We start from the raw sequence: 24957 nt of genomic DNA, 5'->3' as shown, positions 1-24957 counted from the left end.
CCTTTGAAAAATTACATTAAACGGTTGAACTGGCACCCATTGTAAATAAATCTACGGTATTTCAAACTGATTATGATTTTTTTTTTTTTTTTTTGCTCTATCGATTGGTTAAGAGTTTCCTCAGGGGATTAAAAAAAAAATCAGCAACGATCAGATGACGTAGGCGACCTGGAGCCCAGGTGATCACTTGAACTTTTCCATACAGTTTGTTCGCTTAGCTGGTTCTTCCCGAACCTGGACGCTATTGTGTTTTGTTTCTAAAAGTAACAGAGTGGTCTAACGTCTGGGAAGACAACCGCAAAGTACTAGTGTATGTTAAGTAAGTGTGTGATGATTCTCATGGCGCTTCTTTGGTAATCTTCCTGTTGACCAGTGGACATGTTACGGGTTTAATTTGTAAATAAACCAACGTCAATAGTAAGGTATTGTCCCAAGCCAGTTGTACCGGTTTGGGCACCTTCTTCCATTAAACCCTACTCCCCACTCCGTGGAAACCGAGAACGACAACGACTGCGACACTGAGGTCTTACAAACGGATTACATCCCCATAAAGGAATATTTTATACTACCTATTGACCTCGCCGGACGGTATGTAAAATGATGTCTGCTTGTCTTGTTTTCGGACCCGTGGATTTACATTATTAGCTGGAGACACAGCTAGCTTGTGCTAGCCTGACAGGTAATGAAGGTTAGCACCTTCAGACCGCTGAATGTTGCTTGTGTACGTCCTATAAATCATAATATAGGGTTGAGATCTTGTTAAGCGATTTCCCAGTTGCGTGACCAAGCATGCAATGTTCAATGTATGGCAGGTTATGGCAATGAAGATGACAAGCTGATCTCCACGTTTTGTTCATCTTCAGCAGGTTCCTGTTTGCACACTTGTTCAAATGCACCATCATCGGACCAACGCATCCATTTAATTAAACGGGGGCCATAGAAAGGTCAAAGCTCTGAAGTCATTTAATATACAAGTTTGCAGCAGAAGTGGATCTCATATTTTGCACGCGGGACACACAATACTCGGAAGTATGGCTATTTTGTCCCTTAAATATTTTATTTAAAGATAGCATAGGCTGCGTGTGTGGACCCCAAGATCAAGAAGAATAGTCATGCACAGTCCATCCCTTGAAGTAGGGGACGGGTACCCTGACGGGTTCGTGGTAACTAAAGATGCCACTCCCGAGACAACACTGGGCAATGCCTACTCTCCGGTGGACTATATGAGTATCACCAGCTTCCCCAGGCTGCCGGAGGACGAGGTGATACAGGGGGACAATGTTTTCAAATCTCGCAAAGATGATGACAACATCTTGGGCGAGCAAGAGACTGGTGAGTAAAATTGTCTTACACAGTTTCTCCTTTAAATGCAAGCGATAGGATGATGTGTTATTTTCAGGGATGTTTATTCATTGTCACCGAGGGTGAAATCCATTATTTGGCGGCGATAATCATTTGTTGTAAAAAGGAAAATACTGGTCAAAAATTTGAATATTGCAAACTCCACTTTGTTTGAATATGTTTAACCCGGCCCTTATTAAACAGCTTTTAAGATTTGCAACGTTTTTTTATTTTAATTTTTTATTTATTTTAGACTGTCAGCATAATAATTTAAAATATATATATATATATAAAAAAGTGTATGGAGCTCCAAGGCTCAGGAGCATGTCCTATAAAGTTACATAAAAACGTAATCAAATAAATTACTTGCTAAAGTTTTCTACAGTAAATAAAGGTTTCAAGCAATTCAATATAACTGATGTGTTAAACTTAAAATTTAATTAACTCCCCAGTTAACCACCTTTGAAATTTCTCTGTTATTGGGCCTTGGGAAAAGGAAAAAAAACTGATGCCAACATGCATCAAAATGGCAAATGTATAATACTGTATATATAATCCATCTATACCCAATGTTTTAAAGTAAGTAAATTTGGGTGGTTCATGCATTAGGAATCCAGTCTGTGTGTTGGTATAAATGTTCTTTTATATTTGATATTGCAGAGCCAGATGTGTTTTTGAAGACTGCTCGTCTCCAACGTCTCCCGTCGTCGTCATCTGAACTGGCCTACCACGACGCCGTGTCCTTGAAGGAGACAACTCAAGACCCGTTTGCGCAAGATTGTGCTTGCCAGCGGGATGGACTGACAGTCATCATCACAGCTTGTCTCACCTTTGCCACGGGCGTCACTGTTGCACTCATCATGCAGATCTACTTTGGAGACCCTCAGGTGGGAATTGGCATGTTACCACCGGGTTGATGGTCTGGCTCTAGCGCTCCCGCAAAGCGTCTCATTACTCTTGCTAGGTCTTTCACCAAGGAGCAGTGGTGACAGATGTGTCACGGTGTACATCCCTTGGGTTTGAAGTTTTGGGGAAGCAGGGGTCCAGTGTTGATGCTGCCATTACTGCTGCCCTCTGTTTGGGCATTGTACACCCTCACACCTCAGGTTTAGGAGGGTGAGTTGTCTGATGAGAAATCATGGATGCATTGGGGAAACATTTAGAATGCTTTTCTCTCTATATACCAATATTTTTTTCTGTGATATTTTCAGAGGGGGAGTTATGTTGGTACATGACATTCGGAAAAATGAGACAAGGGTCATTGATTTCCGAGAAACAGCCCCAGCTGCCATCCGGGAAGAGTTACTTCAAACAAACCTCGATCTTAATGTGAGGCATTTTATGCAAGGCATACTTTTTAGATTATTTAATGACATGAATCATGCGCCTTTCAGCCTGGTCTGCTTGTTGGAGTACCAGGAATGCTCAGTGGGATGCATCAGGCACACCAACTTTATGGCAAGTATGTATTATGCATTTAAGACTTAATTCAACAACTAATTTAGTACTCTGGTATGCACCGTGAGCTCTACGTTCTTATATAGACAGGGATGTTCTTTTCCTAATCAAGTTCCTCCTGCCCGACGATAGCTGGGATAGGCTCCAGCACCCCTGCATCCCTTGTGAGGATAAGCGGAATGGAAGATGAATGAATGAAGGAACTCAGCGGCTTGCTAATTCAGGCACAGCACCAGAGACCACTCTTTGAGAATCTATACATATTGTTCGCATTTGTCGTAAGGAGCTTGTAGTCAGCCATGTTGTTTTGCTTAATCTTTGTAGTGATTAAAAAATATATTTTCAAGTCATTTCTTTTATGTTTTTGCCATGGACCTAAATGTATGGAACTATCATTGTGGCGAACCCAGGAGGCACAAAACAATCATAAGCACCTCAATAGAGTTGCTGTCTTACAGGTTTTTACTCGCAAATGCAGTACAGATAAATGGTACAACCGTTTTGAAGATTTTAAAACCTTGGAAAAAAACAGTCTTTCATGATGTGAATCTCCCAGAATACCATGGAAGGACGTCGTTACCATGGCAGCAGACGTGGCCAGAAATGGCTTTAATGTCACTCATGAGTTAGGTAAGTAATGATATGGTCACATATAATTCACTGAAATGAATTTAAGGTTTTCTCTTATCTTCTTGTCTCCTTAGCTGCAGCTCTTGCTAATGTTAAGGAACAGAACATTACGAATGCATTCCGGGATTTGTTCCTCCCCAATGGTGAGCCTCCCCTCTTTGGGTCGTTGAGCAGACGACTGGACTTGGCCAGCTTCTTGGATGCTGTTGCAGTTAAAGGCATATCAGAGTTCTACAGTGGAAACGTAACCCAGGAAATTGCCTCGATGGTAAACATTTTATGACCAGATCATATTTTTTTGAGGGGTGATATAGTTACATGTTGTGTGACACATCAACGACAACTCTCCATCAGTGCACCTTGATGTCAACCAATAGGATTGCATATTGTGACCTGCACTTCACCTCCCGTGCTTACCGTTGTCACCATTTTTTCATGTGCATGAACCAATGTTTATCAAAGCTTTAGAGCATGACCCAACAAAACGCCAGCTTGTTTACATACAAACGTTAGTGCTACAACAAGCCTGCTATGCCACATAACATTTTTACCTGCTTGCGAGGCAGATTGTGTTCGAAGTATCTGAGCATACCTCAAGCTCTTCTTGAATGGGCAGCCTGCTCCTGAGCACCGGTGACGCCTTTTCCTATTTTTATTCTTTTTTTACACCCAAGACATTATAATACGTACATCCGCGCAATCCAACTTTGTTATCGTCACGACAGTAACGGGTGTATCTGGTTGCGTTGACCAGTGAGACATTTTCTGATTGTACCTCGGTCGATATTTTTTGATTTGAAAAGATAAAAACAAGTGATTGTAAAAGACGGGGGTATGATATCATCAGAATACATGTCGTTTCGTGTTGCCACTCTCTGCCCGAGATACGGCAAGATTTTATGGCAGTGGTCTGACATAATGTAATCATGAAAGACCAAATTTATGGTCTGATCCAGCCATTACCCATCTCCAGATATGATAACATAACAATGCATTTTTTCTTCACACGTTATGTTCGCGCTCATATTGCCCTAGCTTTGCATTCACAAGAAAACATTTTGGGATAAATGTTTGACAATAAACTGCTCATTAAAAGAACTCATACAAAGGATAATCTAAAACTGAATACAGTGGTATTTTGAGATACAAATTAATGTTCCATGTTTCATCAAATCTTTCCCTATTGAAATTAATGAAAATGCATTTAATCTATTCCAGCTCCCCCCACAAAAACAACAACAAATGTGTAATGTATTTTTAATAAAGAAAAAAACACGATATTTAATTTTATACAACAAAGTAAGACGATAAAGAGAATATAAAGTATTAAACAGTTTGTGCATCATGATTAATTCATTGCAGTTCCCTTTGGTACGACCGACTATGTCATCGGGCAGCAATATACGGTAATGGTATCAAGACAAACAGAGAACTTTACTCAACTACCATAAGGAATCACTAATCTTCAGTTGTAAAAGTCTTTATGTAGAGGATAAACTATATGCCTGTGAGTATTGCTGTTTGTCTGTCCACATGTGTTGCTGCACTGTTTGTGTTCATATAGCTGTTCCTTAAAGCATTACAACTTAGATGCTATTTGTTAGCTTCCCATCATGTGTTAGCACTAAGCTAACTGACTTAAAGACCAGTTTTGTGGTTGGAATTGTACTGTTCACGTTGACGTGAAAAATGTCACATTGAGTAAAAAATTTTGTTGATTTGCAGTGTGAACATAGTATATTTCTGTCTTCTACTCATTTCTAAAGGTGCAAGCAAGTGGTGGGGTGTTAACAGAAGATGACTTTAGTAACTACAGCACAGTCCTTCAGAAACCAGAACACATAAACTATCAGGGTAAATACTATTTTCATTCCGTTTCCTTGCTTTGCTTTTGCCACCCAATTTCATGACAGCAATGAATAGAACTGTCATTATTGTTGTTTGTGTCCACTTCTGAAGGACACCATGTGATGGTGGCTCCAGCGCCTCATGCAGGTATTGGCCTGATTGCAGCACTCAACATCCTGGAAGGTTACAACATTACCAACCTGTTGCCCAGGAACAACACACATCACTGGACTGCAGAGGTAGTACAGTGACCCTTCCACTGAATCATGTTTCCAGTAGAGTACAGTAGTTCATCTATTGTTGTCTTCCAGTCTGTAAAAATAGCTCTGGCCCTGGTGAGTGGGCTCGGGGACCCTATGTTTGACACATCAGTCTCAGAGGTGGTGACCAAGATGTTGAGGTACACATTGCATTACCCTGTTGTTGCATTGAAATGAGTTTCTCACAGGCTTACTATTAAAAAAAAAACCCATGTCCAATATGTAAGTAAACAACAAGCATCATTGCTCCGCCAAATGATCAACGACTCTCAGGCCTTTCCTGCCAGCCATTACGCACCCTCGTTTAGTTTGGAGGACGGTGGTGCAGCTGCCCAGGTCATGGTCATGGGCCCAGATGACCATATTGTCTCAGTTGTAAGGTATGCTTTCATACATCTGCATCCACATATAGTAAATGTCTGATTTTAGCTAAGAAAAAATAGTTACTAGTGTATTTTGGTATTTAGCTCCCTAAATAAACCATTCGGCAGTCGGATAGTGACTCCTTCTGGAATCCTATTGAACAGCCAAATAATGGCCTTCTCTTGGCCTAATAAAACCCAAAGCTTCACACCTAATCCTGTAAGTATGTGTTATGGTTACATTTTCTAACGTTGAGTGTTGTCTGAACCACGGTTGATGTTTTATTAGCATAACACCCTCCACCCTGGGAAAAGGCCATTGTCTTTCCTGATGCCAACTGCAGTGAGGCCATCTAACGGGCTTTGCGGTACATACGTTGCGGTTGGCTCCTCCAGTGGAGCCAAAGCTCTTAGTGGCATCACGCAGGTCATGCGCTTACATGAAAAGTCAGAATTTTTGGTTTGTGTGTGTGTTCCTTTATTCATGTAACGGCACTGTGTTCTTATCTGTCACAGGTGCTGGTGAATGTTTTGTCCTCGCGTAAAAACATGAGTGATAGTTTGGCATCTGGTAGATTGCACCCACAACTGGAGCCCGACACCCTACTTGTAGACTGTAAGTTTTTTTTTTTTGGTCTACTCCCTTAATAAGCACATTGTGGGCTCTATTAAAAAAACGTGCATTTTGTGTGAGTGTGCATGTGGTTTTTTTTTTTTTTTTGTCATTTTCAAGTCGAGTTGCAGTTGTCCTTGTTGTATTCAAGTATATTTTACAACCTCATTCATACAGTTCCCCCATCCTCTCTTTCAGCTGAATTTCTAGATGAAGATGTTGAGATGCTGAAGGCAAAAGGTCATAGGATTGAGAGAATAGATGTTTTGTCATTGGTGGAGGGGACCCGAAGAACTAATGACCTTATCGTTGGAGTGACGGACCCCCGTAGTGCTGATGCCTCAGCCCTCACAATGTCTAGGACTTAGGCGTAGTCCTAAAACACTGCTACTGATAAATTTAAACACTGAACAAATTGAATAGCTATGGACTGTTCCCAGCTAAACAAACTACACGGATGTGCAGTTTGAGATGATTTTACAGCTGTGGCTAGATAATTATTTTAAGGCAACACTAGAAGAGACCATTGTTGGCACCCCGATCACCGTTGAATATCATGTGTTCTTCCACACAATGACATACATCAGTGTCTAGTAAGTGGATACTACAAACCAAATTGTATTTATCCAGTTAGATTCAGAGCAATACATTCCATCTGAAATTAATCGCAGACTGTAGGAAATCAATTTGTAATTTTGCAGACATGAACATTTTTGTAAACAGGCTTATTTGAAACTGCATGTCTTTCTCTTTCTTGCACAATGCTCCCCGTCTTTTCCTATTCTTTTTTTTTTTCCAAGTATGGGAGCACTTGAGATGCTAAAGAAGATAATTACGTCAAGCTGTTCACAATTGTTGCACAATTGGTTAAACACACTAAATACAACCCTCCCCGGCACTACACTTTTGCTTGTTACAGGGCTGTGAAACACTGGTTAGTTGTTTGACTCAGAATTAACAGGAGTACTTAATTCAAACAAGTTACTGTATGCAGATGTACCCATTTTCAGTGGATGCGACCGATATTGTTTTAAATTATTTTCGATTGCATACTTGAAATTAGAGTCAACATCTCTTGTAAATATCTTTCAAGTGGTTGCATGTTACTGTGCAATGCTGATAATTTGGTTTTAAATTGTGCAATATGGCTTTAGTGGTTGTTCTGTAGCATGCCACACACCCATTTGAACAATGTCTAAATGATTTTTGTGTGATTTTAAGTTGTTATACTGATAAACAATCAACCATTCTGATATCATTGCATGTGTGTAATGTACGTTAAGATATTTTGCGAGCATTCTTGAAAAAGTGTGTATAGTGTGTACATTGACACAATATTATTTGGTTTAGACGCTTGATCACTTTGAAATACCAATCATATAACAATTAAATATTCGTGCAAAAAGCCAAACTTGAGGAAGTGTGATTATTTGTATTTATTTTTTTTAATTCATTTTCAGATGGATTTATTGTGAAAAACCTAACCGGAAAAGCTTAGTGTGCTCAATGCGGTGTCTGTGGTGATCCCGGTTTCGTTAGCTAATTTTGCTTGCAGATGTCGACGGGGTGGTTGTATTTTTGGACAACTATGTACGGTAAGACGTTTCCTCAGTTTAGAGTAGCCTCCCATGAATAACACTTATCTGATGGGCTAACCCAAGAGGTATAGTGAAGCTGTTATGTGCTGTTAACAAAGCATCCGTGGTGAATTACCTGCTCGTCGCTAACGGTTGCTAATTGGAGCTCATCTAGATGTCCGAAGGATCCTCCTGGTTATAAATTTGATCCGTTCTTAATGTAAACATGCATTCAGAATCGGTTAGCTTTATCGTTAAGGAATCCAAACTGGTTAAAGGCCGGATATATAGTCTGGTGGAGTCTGTTTTTTGACCTGTACTGAGGCTTTCCGACAAGGCCCGGTACTGCAGGCCCGAACATATCATCCGAGCGATACATTAATTGTTTTTATTTTTTGCTTGACTTCGACCATGATGCCAGCCTTTAGTGAGTTAACATTACTTGAGCGTGACACCCCTATAGTGCAACGAATCGCCGCTTACTCTCCGCAAAATATCATGGTTCGAATGTCAATTGACGCAAGGACATTAATCCAAATTATTCTGTAATCCTTTATTCTGAGTGCTCGGGTATGTCATATTGACGCCTTCGGTGTATGGATGTGTACACGTGAGCTAAATTACTACCTCCCTGAGAATGAAAAGATAAACTTCATTGATCGTTTGAAACTGACAAACGCAATATTGTAATAAAAACGTAATTAAAATTAACCAATGGAACGCACAGAATTATCTCAAACACGTCACATCTGGTCTTTATGTTAATAATTATTGGACATCTTCAAAATTAGATAAACATCCGCAGAATGAAAAGCGAGCCAAAATACCTGTCAAGACGTTTGAAGTCTCATTGACAGTTACATATATCTTTAGACTACAGTGATCCTGCATAAAAAACATATTACACAAATATTACACTTTCTTAGGCTATTTGCAATAGTTTGTTTTTAAAATAATCTTGTAGGACTGCTAAAATAAAACTACCTGATTTTCATTGGTTATTTTTTTATAGTATTTTTGGCAGTTTCCCTCTTACTTCAGTGGTCATTGTTGGGTTTTCTTTGATTAACAGAGGGGGACTAACAGTTTTGTTCATGTGTGTATATATATTAGATTAGATTACTAAGCAATATGACCTTAATTTGGAGCCCAGTTGTAGTCTCGTCTCATGAGCAGTTGACAACACCAGTGATTCTCAGGACTGAGTGATATTGTCAGATTTTTCTCGTGTGGAATTTCAGCATAAAAACGGTTCCAACACCACTCCCAGACAAAGAGGAGAATGGCACACCGAGTCACTCCACCTCAACTGTCCCCACGGACAGAGGACCTTGACAGCAACTCCGACTGTGACTCTGGTGTCAGTGATGACCATGAAAGTTACCGTGGAAGCCCTGAGACTGAAGAAAGCAACCACCAAGAAGCCGGAGACGACAGGAGTGGAACAGGAGCACAATTCACCGTTTTTGTCGCATTTCAAGGGAGCATGGAAGATGAAGACTTCTTGATTAAACTTGAAACTATCCTCAGTGGTATACCCAACATCCTGGATATGGGTTAGTATACTTTATTCATTTGGACTTGTCTCCTTCTGCTTTCTGGCCACAACACCTTAAAATTTGAGTGACTGATAATTGGATGGCATGCACAATTCTATTCATCATACATCTCAAAACTGAGTTTTGGATTAATGATAGTCACGCTCACTAAAGGTGGTGATTGCAGAGTTTTTTTCTAGTCTGTTTAAACAATAATTACTAGAGAACTTCATTTGCGATTTCCTGAAATTGCAAGTTGTATTCTGCCCAGAATCAAAGACGCTCCAACCACAGCATGTAGAGCCGTGGAACAGTGTGCGTGTTACTTTCAACATTCCACGTGATGCTGCTGAACGACTGAGGCTGCTGGCTCAGAACAATCAGCAGCAGCTCCGAGACCTGGGAATTCTTTCAGTGCAGATCGAAGGTGGATCGCATTGATTGTAGAATTGTAGATGGGTTTAATGGATCCAACAATCTGAATGGGAATAAAAAGTCTGAATAAATTTTTCCCCGATTGTTTAGGAGAGGGGCCCATCAATGTTGCGGGCGGACCAATTAGAGGACAGGAAGTCCGAGTGAATGGACCAATTGGAGCAGCTAGCCAGATGAGAATGGATGTGGCTTTTCCAGGTCCAACCGGTCCAGGTATTGAAACCTCGAGATTTTTGTTCGAGCCATTCCTGTGGAACTCAGTTATGGAATTCCCCCTCAAGGCTTTTAGTGAATTTATTTTCTCTCGGGTAGAATTCATTGTCATGCGTATAATATATATAAAAAGTGGACGCACCTCTTTTGAAATGACAGTTTTTTGTGATCTCGAAAAGATGAGACCAACATAAATACTTTCAAAACGTTTTCTACTATTATGACCTATAACCTGTACAATTCAATTGCAAAGGACAAAATCTTTTAGAGACGGGAAGCACTAATAACTGAATAGTGAGACTGCACATCCTTGAACTCATTTTATGCCAGATGTTTATTCTCAAATTGGAAGAGCTGGGTGCCAGCCATTTTTGACCATTCTGACTGATTTTTGAAGGTCTACAGAAAATTCTCTTCTGGAGCTATAAAAACATGGAACCTACCAAAAGAAAGAATTACCCTCGTCTTTCATCAGGAGAAAAAGTACATTACTACATTTTACTGTTTTTTAGTCAACAGCCGTTGAATATTCGAAGTGTCTTGACAATACTTTCTTCCAAGAAAATAGAAACATACTTTTGTGAAAGGATTGATTTCAAGCAGAACATTCACTGTTAGTTTTTGTTTTTCATCATGTATTTTGCTCTGTCATAATGTTAGCTGCTGGTAATTCCCCATATTCTCACCACCACACTCCTTTCTGGTGGGGTATCACCTGATATGCTTGCTTGTTGTGGGGTTTAAGATCTGATCAAACCCACTCCTCCCATCGAGTGTTGATTTATCGTAATGGAACCATTCCCAAAGCTTAGATACTTATTGAGGATCTGCACAAAGCCCTTTATTAATTACAATTTCTTATTCTAAAACACCGAAGATGTAACTTTACGTTTGTGGCATTAAAATATCTAATTTTTGCAGACTTCATTTTAACGTTACGTTTGTGGCATTAAACAATCTCATTTTTGCAGACTTATTTCGCTATCAAGTGGCAATAAATGCGTTAATTGTGGATGTGTCTCTTCAGAATTAACTAGTCACATTCAGACTTATATTAAACATTCTTTCTTCCCTTTTGCAATTAGCTTCCTAAACATCTAACTTACAGTTGAACTGCAACATGATGCCAATGTCTTTGTCTTGAGTTTGTCGTCATATTTCTGCTGGGCCAGTTATTATTATATATTATAATTGCTCATGGACTCACTGTAGTAGTTTCATCACAATGCACAATTTTCACATCTGTTGTTTACCAATACTGGCCACTCACGTGACGAAGTAGCATCTGCACCACTTGCACAATCAACATTGTCCCCATTTATTGCACTACTAGTCACATTAAAATGCATACTTTCCTTGAAAGTCTCGGGGTCCTTTGCACAGCGGGTATTGCACTGGACTATTGCTCTATTGGGCATTCAAACTGCTCTAATTGTCTAAATTAAAGAGGTCTGCAACTTTTTGCACAACCGTCTAAAAAAAAAAGTACCATCATTCAACCTTTTATTGCTCTGGGACTGTTCTCACGTCTATGTCTCAGGTATTGTTGTCGTACATCCATCAGTATAAATATGAATAGGGCGGTTCCAACTACTGTAGACAAATTCCTTATTTGTTTTTGACGTAGTTAGAAAAGTAAAGATGATTCTGAAATGGTAGACTCTACACATCTGTCGGCATTTAAAGTGCCTCTATCCGTCCGTCCATCCATTTTTTTGAGTCGCTTATCCTCGTGGCCACGGGAGTGCTGGAGCCAGTCCCAGCTATGTCCTGGCTGGAGGCAAGGTACACCCTGATATGGTTGCCAGCCAATCCCAGGACACATGGAGACAGACAACAGTTATAATCACACCTAGGGGCAATTTAGAGTCTTCAATTAATGCATGTTTTTTTGGGTGTCCTAAAAAGAGTGGGTTTTTCTTCTATTCTGATGTACAGGTTATATGTCATTTTAATGGTCTAAAAAAAGGCTTAAAATGATTTGTCTTAGTCTCATTTTTATATTACCCAAAAACTTACATTTGAACTCTGTGTGTGTAGACTTATCTGCTAGAATTTACTTATTTATGCAACTTTTCCACAAGGAGGGGTAAGGATTGCAAATCCTTCGATGGTTCCCTCAGGCTCACCCATGACAGGCCAAGCTCTAGTGCCGGGCAACAGTGGACAGATGCATCCTCGTGTTCCAAGACCATCTTCACAGACAGGTTTTAAGTCTTAAATCTTTCCAATGCCAAACGAAATGTACATCTATTATACAAGGCACGTTTTATGTACAGAACTAAAAACTGGTGAAATCATATATTCTCTCAAAGATGTCATGGATCCAATGATGCCAGGTATGTCAGTTCAGCAGCCTGGCATCTCAGTTCAACAGCAGCAACTTCAACACCAACAGGCTGGTCCCCATGGCCCCGTTCCGCCCCAGGCTGCCCATCATATGCAAGCTCTGCAGGCAGGTAGACCAATCAACCCGGCTGCTTTACAGCAATTGCAACAACAACATCTCCAACAGCAACAAGCCCAGCAACAAGCTCAGCTTTCTCAGCTTGGACCTAGACCACCATTCAACCCAACGGGTCAGATGGCTGTGCCTCCTGGCTGGAACCCCTCCGGCATCCTCCAGACACCCACCGCTCAAGGAGGCCCTGCCTGGAGGAAGCCTCCGCCTCAAGCCCAGATGGTTCAACGCTCTCCTTCCCTTAATACAGTTCAGACCCCTAGTCACCCTCCACCACCTTATCCATTTGGTAGCCAGCAGGCAGGTCAGGTATTAAATACAATGGGACAAGGACAATTGCAGCAGCAACAGACAGGAATGGGTCAGTTTGCTGCACCCCAGCCGAAAGGTCCGCAGGTTGGCACCGGTGGTGTAGTAGGAACACCTAGACCTCCTCCCCCACTTCCACCCACAACAGGCCCACAGGGAAATCTCACTGCCAAGTCCCCAGGGTCCTCATCATCTCCTTTTCAGCAGGGTTCCCCTGGAACTCCCCCCATGATAGCTCAGAGACCTACAACTCCACAGGGTTTTCCACAGGGTGTTGGCTCACCAGGAAGAGCCGTCCTTAACCAACAAGGTAACATGCAACAAGGATTTATTGGAATGCCGCAACATGGACAACCTGGAATGCAAGTTCATCCAGGTTGGTAACTTATTTTTTTTCCTGTCGGTATAATTCACTCCTTCTCAATTATTTTCGTCGCTGTTAAAAAAATTTCCATGCTGGGTTTATTAACATATTTTACCAATTAGCTAATTCTCTTTGGGAACACTGGGAGTGAGGTAGCCACTCCCATCTACTGGGGTCGATGTACAATAACACTTGATTCTAGTGCACAAAAAAAAAAAAAAAGCATGTTCCCTGGGGTCACACGCCCCCCTGGTATTGCACCGCGCCCCATTATTATAAAAACCACTGGTATAATTGCATGTATAAATAAAGAAACTCCTATACCACTTTTTACCATCAGAAATATCTGGCATTGCTTTGTATGGGGCAACAACTCAATGAATCTTGACCACAGGTATGCCAAAGCGGCAAATGGGTTTTCCAACCCAAAACTTTGCCCAAGGTCAGGTGGGCACCAACACACCTGGAGCCACCAGTGGAGGATCCAGTCAGCAGCTACAGAGCAGCCAAACAATGACTCACACAGGTAAAATCTCTTCAGTAAAGAACTGAAATAAAACAGCAGCTTTTGGTCTGAATTGCAGATTACACTATGATGTGCACAGTTATATTCTGATATATGCACAGTATAAACATATGTGTAGTGCTTCTGATCTATTCTGTTTTTGAAAATGAAACAAAAATGGTTCCTTCTCAAATATGACTGGCAATAATGTTTGTATGATCTATCTTGACATTGATATGTAGTTGTTCAATAACACGCAAAATGTTGCATTTGTGACCTAGCCTAATGCCTATCTGTAAAGGCATTACTATAATACCAAGTATTTTCACTCATTGTGTCCCACATTGTGGCCACTTGGATTTTCAATTGTTCAAACAAGCACAACTTAACATTCAGGTAGGTGGAGGCAGCCTACTGGCTATGGTTACTATCCTATGTTTAAACTGCCCATGTTTTCCTTCTGTCTTTGCATCAGGAGTCCAGCAGTCATCTTCCACACCAAATTCAATCCATGTCCAACCCAATGTGATGAATGTACAAAGTGGCATGCCAGGTCAGTCTCCTGGCACAACTACAGGGCCTAGCATGACCCAGCAGCAGCAGCCAGGCCTTCAGACCCCGATGATGGGCCTCCAGCATCAGGCCCAACCCGTGTCCTCCTCCCCCAGCCAGATGGTTCAAGGCCAGGGTGGAGGTCAGACTGTTCTCTCAAGGCCCCTCAGTCAAGGGCAGAGAGGAGGGATGACCCCACCCAAGCAAATGATGCCTCAACAAGGCCAGGGGGTGATTCATGGGCAGGGTCAGATGGTTGGAGGCCAAGCCCATCAGGCAATGCTCCTGCAGCAGCAACAGCAGCAGCAACAGCAGCAGCAACATTCAATGATTGAACAAATTGTTGCCAGCCAAATGCAAGGCAACAAACAGGCGTTTGGAGGAAAAATAACTTCTGGGGCCATCCCTGGCCAAATGATGCGTGGCCCTTCACCAACCGTTCCAGGTAACATGGCTCAGTTCCAGGGCCAGGTTGGCCCACAGCAGATGACTCCACAACAGCAGCAGCAAATGGCTCATCTTCAACAACAACAGTTACAACAACAACAGCAGCAGCATCAACTGCAGCAACAGCTTCAGCAGCAGCAGCAGCAGCAGCAGCAACAGCAACAGCAACAGCAACAACAACAACACCAGCAACAGCACCAACAACATCAGCAGATAAATCAGCAGCAGTCTCAACAAGTTCCGCTTACTGGCAATCCTAATCAAATCATGGGCATGCATGGGCAACAGTTGAGGCTTCCTGCTGGTCACCCTCTTATCCAACAACAGTTGCAACAACAGCAGTTACAACAACAGCAAAAACAGCAACAGCAAGTAATGTTGCAACAACAACAGCAGCAGCAACAACAACAGGCACCTCAACCACACTCACGTCCATTGGGGGATCCCAGTAGTGGAACAGGTGATTTGGGGGTCCAGCAGATGGTCCCTGATATGCCCGTACAGCAGGGACAAGGCATGATGGGAGGTCCTCAGCACATGCAAATGGGAAATGGACACTTTGCAGGCCAGGGCATGAACTTTAACTCTCAGTTCCCAGCTCAGGTTCCGATGGGGGGACCTTGTGCACAGGCAGGTGGCTTTCCTGTCAGTAAAGATGTAACTTTGACAAGCCCCCTGCTGGTAAATCTGCTGCAGAGTGATATCTCAGCCAGCCAGTTTGGACCAGGAGGAAAACAAGCAGGTGGGGGCAATCAGGTCAAACCCAAAAAAAAGAAACCTGCACGAAAGAAGAAACAAAAAGATGGAGAAGGGCCCCAACAAGTTGAGGGACATGGGTAACCAGTTTTATTAGCAAAAAAGCCAGTTTTCAAAGCAAGTTGTGTATTAGGTTTATCAATTTTCTTCAAGTTGATTAATCTATTCTCATCTTTTTAGTGGTCTGGATGTTACTGGCGCTATGGAGGATTCTGAACTTCAAACCTTTGGTGGCGAACAGAGTTTGGCCCTGGATAACTCTGGCCCAAAGCTTGCTGACCTTCCCAACAGGCCTGCAGGTATTTAGGATCTTTTTTATATGAGTAGCATTATTGTTAAATTCACTTTATTTTTATATTATTGGGAATTACAACACTGCTTTGTAAATGTGTTTTCTAACTACCTATAAAAGTTATACATGGAATTGGATGTAATCTGAAGGAACTTGCAATTCCTATGGACCTTTTGAATACGCCTAATTGGGTTTTTTTTTGTACTGTCCAATGAGTTTGGCAGCATCTCAAAGCAATGAATAATAACTGCCTAGATTACTAAAAATTATGGCGATTTGAGATGAATGATTGTAGAGGAAATATCAGTTTTACTCAGTTAAGTCATATTTGTATTTTTAATTACATAACAGGGTTGTTGCTCTTCAAGTACCTAGTCAAGTTAAGTTTCTCACCATGTCCATGTGTAGCCCATTTCTTTGCTTTCACAAATGTTGACACGTTTCCATATGGTATCTGTTTGATCCAAGTGTTCCCTGGTCAACCTGGTGATCAAAGGATATTGCAGCAGGTACCAATGCAGTTCATGCAGCAGCAACAACAACAACAGCAGCAGCAGCAACAACAACAACAGCAGCAGCAGCAACAACAACAACAACACAGCAGCAGCAACAACAACAACAACAACAACAACATCAAATTCAGCACATGCAGCAACAACAACAGATACAACAACAGCAAATTCAGCAGCAGCAACAACAAATGCAACAGCAATTACAACAGCAGCAGATGCAACAGATGCAGCAGCAGCAACAACAGATGCAACAGTTACAGATGCAAAGTCTACAGAATGCACAAGGGCAGCAGGGCATGACAGGACCACAGACTGCAGTGCAAGGCCAAACCCAGGTACACCATCAGCTTCAACAGCAGCAGGGACAGCAGCAACATCTACAGCAGCAGGTCATTTTATGAAATTACTACATAATTTGGCAATATGCAATAGAGATCCAATTTTCTAATCATGCTTTATTTAAACCCCAAACCACAGCAGCAGATGTTGATGATGCTTAAAATGCAGCAAGAACAGAAAAATCGCATGTCCATTGCTACGGGAGGTCAACTCCCCCCACGTGTCATGGGCAATCAACCTGAGGCACAGAGACTCCCAATCTCACAGCAAGGTAACATGCCAGTCATGATCAGCCTTCAAGGACATGCGGGATTAACACCATCGCCTGACAAAGCGAGAGGGATGCCCCTGATTATAAATTCTCAGGTGAGGGAAAGTGGTAGACTCAGAGGAATTGTAATGCAATAAAAATAAAACAGCTATTTAAAAAAGTTTTATTTTGAAATTATTTTTTTCAATCTCATTGATATTAAGAGCTAATTATATTTTGCTTTTTTTTTTTTAATCCTGTCAATTTAATTGTATTTTGCCTTTTAGCTGGCAAGTGCTGCACGACGAATGTCCCTTCCAGATTCAGGGCAGGCTCCCCAAGGCACTGGGTCTGATGACACAACTTCTGGGATCCACCCAAAGCCAGATAGGCCAAGTGGTGCAGAAATGGGCATGCAGGCTGGAAATGGTGCACAACAGATGATGCCCAATCAGGGTTCAACGACACACCCGATGAAGCAAGGCCCAGTTTCAACATCAGTGGCCCAGCATCCTGGAGCCAGTCCTCAACAACAGTTGGCCACTCAACCTCAACAAGGAGGGTCCTTGTCTGGCATTCATTTCCCTAACGTTCCAACACCTTCACAAAGTTCTAGACCAAAAACTCCCAACAGGGCCAGCCCCAGGCCGTACCATCACCCTCTTACCCCCACCAATCGTCCGCCTAGCACTGAACCCTCAGAAATCAACCTTTCACCAGAAAGGCTGAATGCTTCAATTGCAGGGCTATTTCCACCTAAAATCAACATTCCTCTGCCCCCCAGGCAGACTAATTTAAACAGAGGTTTTGACCAACAGGGCCTTAACCCAACCACTTTGAAAGCCATTGGTCAGGCCCCTCCAAGCTTAACTTTACCAGGTAACAACAGCAATAATGGAAGTGTTGGAAATAACACTAGCAACAGTCAACAACCTTTCTCTACTGGTATTGGAGGGGGAGGCACTAAAACGGACAAGCAGTCTGGAGGACAGAGTAAAAGGGCAAGCCCTAGCAACAGTCGTAGGTCAAGCCCAGCTTCTAGTCGCAAATCAACCACACCCAGTCCTGGAAGACAAAAAGGGTCAAAAGTGGCTGTCACATGCCCTCCCCATCCTCAACAGTTGGTCAGCGCTCAGGGGCAAACTATGATGCTAAGCCCTACCACAGTAACACCAAATCCAGTATCTTCTGCATCACAATTAAGTGGCACTATGGAAACACAACTGACCCAGAGTCCCTTTCATGGCTTACAAGGTAATCCTCCTGAGGGCACCAGAGAAAGTCAGATGATGATGACAGCAGAGCACCGTCAGATACCTCAGCCTCAACCACATCATCAGCCTTTGCGGGACTTACCGGCTCCAAGAATGACAAGTCCTAATCTCCCCGTGCCTCAGCAGTCAAAATCTGACTTGGAGTTCCAAGCTGGGACAGTTGATAGGCAGCCAACACAGAAAGCACCACAGCAGGACTCTGGGGGATCAGTTGCTGTCCGGGCTGCTCCCACTTCCCTCAACCAGCTTCTGGATGTCCCAAACAAACCTCTTCGGCCTGTGCATGGTAATATGGTAAGGGATGATGTAGGAAAAGACAGCCACAAGTCAACCATGGATCCAGAAAAACAACTTCACTCTAATACTCAGAGTACAGACACGTCAGCCCCTGTTTCTACTTCTGCCACTCTTAATGATCCAGAAGCCAAACCCAAGCCTCCTGTTTCCACCTCTATTAGCAGTCACAACATTCATCCGAATGTGACCTTTAGTACTACTCCCAGCAATAACCAAAACCCTTTACCGTCTCCTGTTATCACCTCCAGTTTAGGTACATCTACTACAATTTGTTCCACCTTCACTAACACTAATGTTGTCCAGAGTGTAAGTCCCAAGCCAGTTATTTCAACTCAAGGTAGTCATTCTTTAGCTGTTAGTAGTAGCTCTAATATCAGCAATAGTCCAAACCAAGCCAGTGTGACACTCAAGCCTGGCATGGGCCAAAAACCAATGGCTAATGTTCACTCGGTCATACAGATTCCTGCTTCATCCAGTTCAATTTCTCCCAACCAGATCACTGTATTCGTCACACCTAACCCCATGACCTCTGCACCCACAGCTCAAGTTCCTGCAACAAGGGTCTCCACAATGGTGACTCTTCCTAACAAGAATATTCGGCCACAGGATATTCGGCATCAGACAGCCGTTACTAGACCACCTCAGTTTATCACCACCACCCCTGTTTTTATCAACCCGATTTTTCAAGTCCCAAGTACATCTGTGTCGCCCAATACCACAGTAGTACCTCATTCTGTCACCATGGTGGGACCAATCCAAGTATCTTCTACAAACATCCAACTTTCTACTACCCCGAGTTCTACACAGTCCTCAGGCGCAAACAATAACACATCTCAACTTACTCGAAGCACTCTCGGGCACCTTCAAACTGTCACTAATGTATCCTCATCTAACCCAATTGGTGCTCATTCAGCTCTTCAGCAAATCAACCATGGGGCAAACGTAGTTGAAGCTCAGAAATCAAGTCCCCCAGTCAGCCACCCATCACTTCCAAGCCCTTCAACATCCTCCTCCTTTCAGTCTCCCATTGCGTCTCCTCCTTGCTCAAGTCCGAGCAGTGTGAACGCACTTCGTAAGGGCCTCACATCTCCAACTACCACTGCCCAATTAAAAAGTAAGCCGACGCAGGTAACCGTAGCTCTCTCTGGAACAGGTGATTCTCAGATCACTGCTAAGGTATCCACTGTGACTACTCCACCACGTGTCTTCCACTCTTCTCCTAGTCCTGTTATTCCAATTGAAGCAGTAGTGTCCCACACCACTATTACCACTCCAAACCTTACCACACCAGCAGTCTCCTCTTTTATCTCGGTTGCTAGTCAGGTTTCCGTTCCTACCCAGGCTCCATTGCAATCTACAGCTTCATTGTCAAACTTCAGCCAGGCAGCGACGTCTCAAAATCCCATCATGACTGTAGTTGGTACTACCGCTGCAGTGACTTCTACGACCTTGCTCTCTACAGTCAGCCCGGTTCAAAATCCAGTAACATCCGTGGTTCCAATTGTTGCCATGCCTGGACCGATTCAGGAAGCCCCACCCACAAATTCATCTGGCACTCATGTCCGCAGAGTTCCTCTTTCTCAGACTGGACCCATGTCTTTTGAGCCTACCACTACACAAGCAGTGGCTCCTGCTGAAAATATGCAGATTATGCCAGGTAAATATACTGTACATCTTAAATTAGTGGTACTGGACGCTAGGTACCTCTTTCAGGGGTGGCCAACCAGTCAAGAGATGAAAAGCCACATTTTTACCGTTATAGCAAAGAGCCACATCATACACGTCATACAGTATTTCAACTGGGATTTTGAGAGCAAAATTGATCAATTATTTTCTCAAAAAATCACCATCCAACTGGGAAACACTAAGCTATTTTCATTAATTGCGAAAGCCAGTTTTGCGAAAAATACCATGCTAACCAGTCCTGGTCCGGTCACATGACCGTGGTCGGGAGACGCAGCAGAGACTTCGTGCCAAGGTCGTCCTGCTCTGGGTTAAGTCTTCCTTCTCTCGTTGCACAGCTGACCTGGGTAGCGGGAACAATAAAGGCACTCTTCCCCAGTTGCCATCGTGCTTTTTTTTCCCCTCTCGCCCTCCGGAGTCGCGTCTCATCTTCTTTATCAACGCACACTGAGCTTGTTGTCACAATGCACATAACAACCGTAATAAACTCAAGCAACGATCGCTCGCAACTACCGTAATGAACTCAAGCAACACATGCACATAAACAGAAGTTTGATATGCTTTCCTGCCTTCACGAGAGCCACACGAAAGGAACCAAACAGCCACATGTGGCTCGAGAGCCGCAGGTTGGCCACCCCTGTTACATCGATTACCCAATTACCCATACCTCACATTTTGGTGTAATTAATTATAAGTCATGTGTGAATATGTTGTGACTCCATGTATCCACCTTCCCTTAGAATCTGTTCAGCAAGATGCTTCACAAGAGCCGGTTGCTGGTGAGAAGATGAGTGTGTGTCATTTGAAATATCAGTGGTTATTCGTGTGAAGGAATTTTATGTGCTCCTCTTTAAAATTAAGTGACCTTTTTTTTAATCCTTCCAGGTGAAGAGGTCTTGACAAGTCCTGACCAGGGGTAAGACTCCTCATACCATATGTTTTCTTATTGATACCTAGATAAGTTCCTGAATTCTTATGGAGCTGGGATTTACCAATATATTGCTTATTAATAATGACCTAAAATTGGCCTAAGACTTGTGCTCTTGAAACAGAAATGCTTAGACATTTCTAACTCTACTGAAACTCAGGTAGGTCATGTGTTGGCCAAGTGGGTAGATGGTGAAATTCAGTCAGCCTCGTGGCCTCGGCACTTGGTATGTATGATGTGCATGTAACAATTTACAAATACTACAGTACTGCATGTCTCGGGTTGGACTAAATTACAGGGTTATCTCCAATGGAGTTATACAACTCCGCTGACTTTCATGGCCTCATCTCTTTTCTGGGGATTGTATTAATATGGTTTGGAAGTGAAGCCATGTTTGTTCAGCACAGTTGATAGTTTACAGCTGTTTTTCCACTTCTATCACAGATGGGCAAAGAAAAGAAAGACGCCCATCAACTTAGTTCCAAGGTATGTATTTGAACATGTTTGCGCTGCAAAGACACAAGCAGTGGTCATGTTGACGTAGTGGAGCTGTACTGGATGAAGATGGACAGTATCTGTGGTAGATGAGGAAAAACAGCAGTCCTGTGCGGTATTTTATCTTCCTGAATAGTGCAGTTCAACTCACCCCCTTTTTAATAATGCTGTATTGTATTGTCTTCTCTCTCTCTCTCTCGTTCGTTCCTTTTGTTTGTTCTTCTTTCTGTTATTCCCAGGGCTCCTGTGGAGAAACCCAAGGGCCCGAGTCGACGCAGCTCTCGAGCAGAGAAGGAGGTGGAGGAAGAGCCAGTAGCAGAAAGCGGCGTTAGAAAGAGATCATCACGACCTGGAACAACAACTGCCGCTGCTGTTAAAGGTAACACAAGTAAATAAATACCCTAAACCAGGGGTCGGGAACTTTTTCAACTGAGAGAGCCAAAAAAGGCCAAATATTTTAAAATGTAATTTCAAAAGAGACATACAGTATTTTAAAACTAAGTACAAGTGTATTTGCGCATTTATGTAAGACCAACACTTTTAGAGTACAATAAGTCTGAATTCTTTTAAATAACATTGTTACGCTGTTGCTCACCAATAATGACAAAAGTACTTTTTACCATGAATGCTACAGCTAGTGCTGCACAGTGTTGCTGATGGCTTTGGAGTTCACACTTTGTCAGATTAAGCTTCACGCAGGCGTTGAGACTTCCATCCGTTCAGCGTGAACGTAATTCAATTTGATTTTCCATCATGTTGGTACGATGGTGAACGGTTCTTGCCGACAAAGGCATGTCTTATTCCTTTTGATTATTTTGTCTTTATGCGAAGTTGGCAAAATGTTAATTGGCAACGTTGAGTGCGAATGTTTTGGCATCCTCCCCATCTGTGAATTTCAACACACAGCAGAACCCTCCCTCTCCACAAAGGCTGTCCATTCTTGTTGAAAACTTTGGTACTCCTCATTTTTTTTTCTTTGAGCAACCTTTGTCAAAAGCGTTTCCATAATTCATTGTTCTGACACAATCGGCTAGACCCTTCTGCACCTGTGGACAACGACTACCAAGGAAAAACTACGGCAAGCCCACAAGGCCAAACTGTCTCTGCGTCATTTGTGTTGCCTCCCACACCAAAATACGGCAACCCCCCACTAGGACAAACCTTCTCTGCACGACAGAAATCACATGTACAGTATGTTGTTATGAGGGCTCCGCGAGCCATATGCAACCACCAAAAGAGCCAGGTATGGCTCGCAAGCCATAGGTTCCCGACCCCTGTCCTAAATTTACGTGAAATCTCAATGTTGACTGCCACACTACAGCTAAACTAAATGCCATGTGTTATCTCAATTTCAGCAGAAAGTGGAGCCAGCCCCACCCAAGCGAAACGAAGAAAGTCAAAATAGAAACATTTTATTTGAACACTTATGAACTACATTATGTCTCTGTTTTCTGCTGTAAATCACTTAATTGGAATTTCTGTCTCCCAGATTATGATTCTTTTAAATTTAAATTGGGGAAGAAATCATGTACAGATTGAAAAAGATTAATGATGTATTGTCCATGCTGTACTGTGAGATTGTAGTTCAGTTTGCATATGTTTTTTTTTTTTAATTTTGTGCTGGATTAATCATGTTTAGACTGATAAAGGAGCTTGTCATCTTTGCAAAATGTTACAATTTAAATAAATTTTTTACTGCTTTTTCCAGTGTGTCAGATACTAGTGAACATATTGCATTTTAGCCTCAACGAATATTATCTTGACACTGCTGAAAGCAGGTTTGCTCTTGAGTGGATGCTCCGTGTTCTCCATTAAAGCCACTCCTCTCTAGAATGTTAAATGAAATAGAGTTATGGTTCCACAATACAAGATCCCAAGGTTATGATTTGTGTGTAGCAGTGTAAGAATGTCATTACGGCACACATGTTCAGTACACCATCATAGTTACTCTTTTTCTTGTGATTGTTTTAGATCAGGGGTCGCCAACCTTTTTGAGGCTGATGGCTACTTCGTGAGCACCGATCAAATGAAGGGCTATGTGACCTGTTTGCAGCAAACATCAGTCACCGTTCATTATAAAGACATAAAATATTTTTGTTTTACTTCCTTTTGTATAATATCATATTACAGGTATTTCAAAATTTTAATTCACTTAAGCAAGTCAGATTCAAAATTTAAAGCACAATTTGGTCATTTTAGAACCTGCCTCACGCGCTTTAAATGGTCCTACCGTGGGCATCGCGTTAGTGACCCCTGTTTTACATTTATGGTTTAGGAGGTTTCTGTTATACTGTGTGTGGTATACTGTACACAAATGTGATCTTAAGGCTTACAAATTGCTGTTTTGGCTTCACAATCATTGAGCAAAAAATACTTGCTAAAGTAGAAATTCTAAAAAATTACGTGTCTGTGTGTGTGTGTGTGCGTATATATATATATATATACATATATATATGTGTGTGTGTGTGTCTGTGTACACACACACATATATATAAATAGGTACAGTATTTCACGATGTATTTGTTTTCTGTGGTCGTGATAAATTTAGTGCGGGGGAACGAAAATGGGAGCGGAACCACCAGTCGACCAGTATAGTTCCCCGGCGATGCCTCAGGGTGGGGGGGACCGGTCCTTCTTCACGCAGGCTACACCGGGGGAAAAAACAACTTGGTTTCTCCTGCTCATGCCTTCCAAGTGGGTTTTTTTTTTTTTTTTTTTTTGTGTGTGTGAAACGCTTACCAAAACTGTTTTTGAGTTCTGCGTTTGTTTTCTGTATTTGTGAACGGCCGATGTGTGTCGCCGGGTTGGGACTCGTGTGTGAATAAAAGCAAAAAAAAGACACGAGAAGCGGACGTTTAAATGGCAACTACGCTCATAGAAATTGAGCGAGTGCGTGTGTGCGCGTAGGTGCGATGGCGACGCGGTACTATGGCTCATTGTTCTGTCTTATTTGAGTTTATAGCAAAACGCTGAGTTGTCAGATATTGTTAAAGACTGCAAATAATAATAATAAAAGTAACTCTCGAATGAAAACCAGAAGAATCCACTGTCTTCTTTTCCTTTCGGCTTGTCCCGTAAGGGGTCGCCACAGCGTGTCATCTTTTTCCATCTTAGCCTATCTTCTGCATCTTCCTCTCTAACCCCAACTGCCCTCATGTCTTCCCTCACCAAATCCATCAACCTTCTCTTTGGTCTTCCTCTCGCTCTTTTGCCTGGCA

At 42.3% G+C, this 24957-nt stretch overlaps 2 protein-coding genes across 5 annotated transcripts; both read left to right on the top strand.

Moving 5' to 3' along the window:
• The first annotated feature begins 130 nt into the window (after positions 1–130).
• On the top strand, positions 131–7923 carry LOC133496378 (glutathione hydrolase 7). Of its 4 annotated transcripts, none has more exons than XM_061811907.1 (16): positions 131–179; positions 864–1332; positions 2002–2228; positions 2306–2457; positions 2553–2670; positions 2736–2803; positions 3356–3429; positions 3504–3697; positions 5196–5283; positions 5389–5516; positions 5589–5677; positions 5765–5917; positions 6005–6119; positions 6189–6326; positions 6416–6515; positions 6711–7923. In XM_061811907.1, exons 2-16 carry the CDS (start codon positions 1113–1115, stop codon positions 6878–6880), a joined length of 2034 nt encoding a protein of 677 aa, XP_061667891.1. In that variant the 5' UTR covers positions 131–179; positions 864–1112; the 3' UTR covers positions 6881–7923. The 4 variants fall into 4 exon arrangements, with proteins under 4 accessions (XP_061667891.1, XP_061667882.1, XP_061667871.1 ...); XM_061811898.1 differs by having other exon boundaries at positions 140–588; positions 867–1332; XM_061811887.1 differs by having other exon boundaries at positions 140–588.
• A 62-nt stretch (positions 7924–7985) lies between these two features.
• ncoa6 (nuclear receptor coactivator 6) lies at positions 7986–23440 on the top strand. Its single transcript, XM_061811871.1, is given in 18 exon segments — positions 7986–8107; positions 9331–9645; positions 9899–10054; positions 10153–10275; positions 12360–12482; positions 12591–13421; positions 13804–13935; positions 14390–15749; positions 15850–15968; positions 16430–16555; positions 16558–16862; positions 16951–17178; positions 17350–20290; positions 21057–21095; positions 21202–21232; positions 21689–21730; positions 21979–22118; positions 23095–23440. Coding segments are annotated over 17 exon segments (7020 nt in total). The 5' UTR covers positions 7986–8107; positions 9331–9371; the 3' UTR covers positions 23145–23440.
• Positions 23441–24957: the final 1517 nt, after the last annotated feature.

This window comes from Syngnathoides biaculeatus, chromosome 2, assembly GCF_019802595.1.
Source record: "Syngnathoides biaculeatus isolate LvHL_M chromosome 2, ASM1980259v1, whole genome shotgun sequence".
Lineage (NCBI taxonomy): Eukaryota > Metazoa > Chordata > Actinopteri > Syngnathiformes > Syngnathidae > Syngnathoides > Syngnathoides biaculeatus.
The sequence above is the reverse complement of the archived record's forward strand: the minus strand, read 5'-3'. Positions and strand labels throughout refer to the sequence as shown.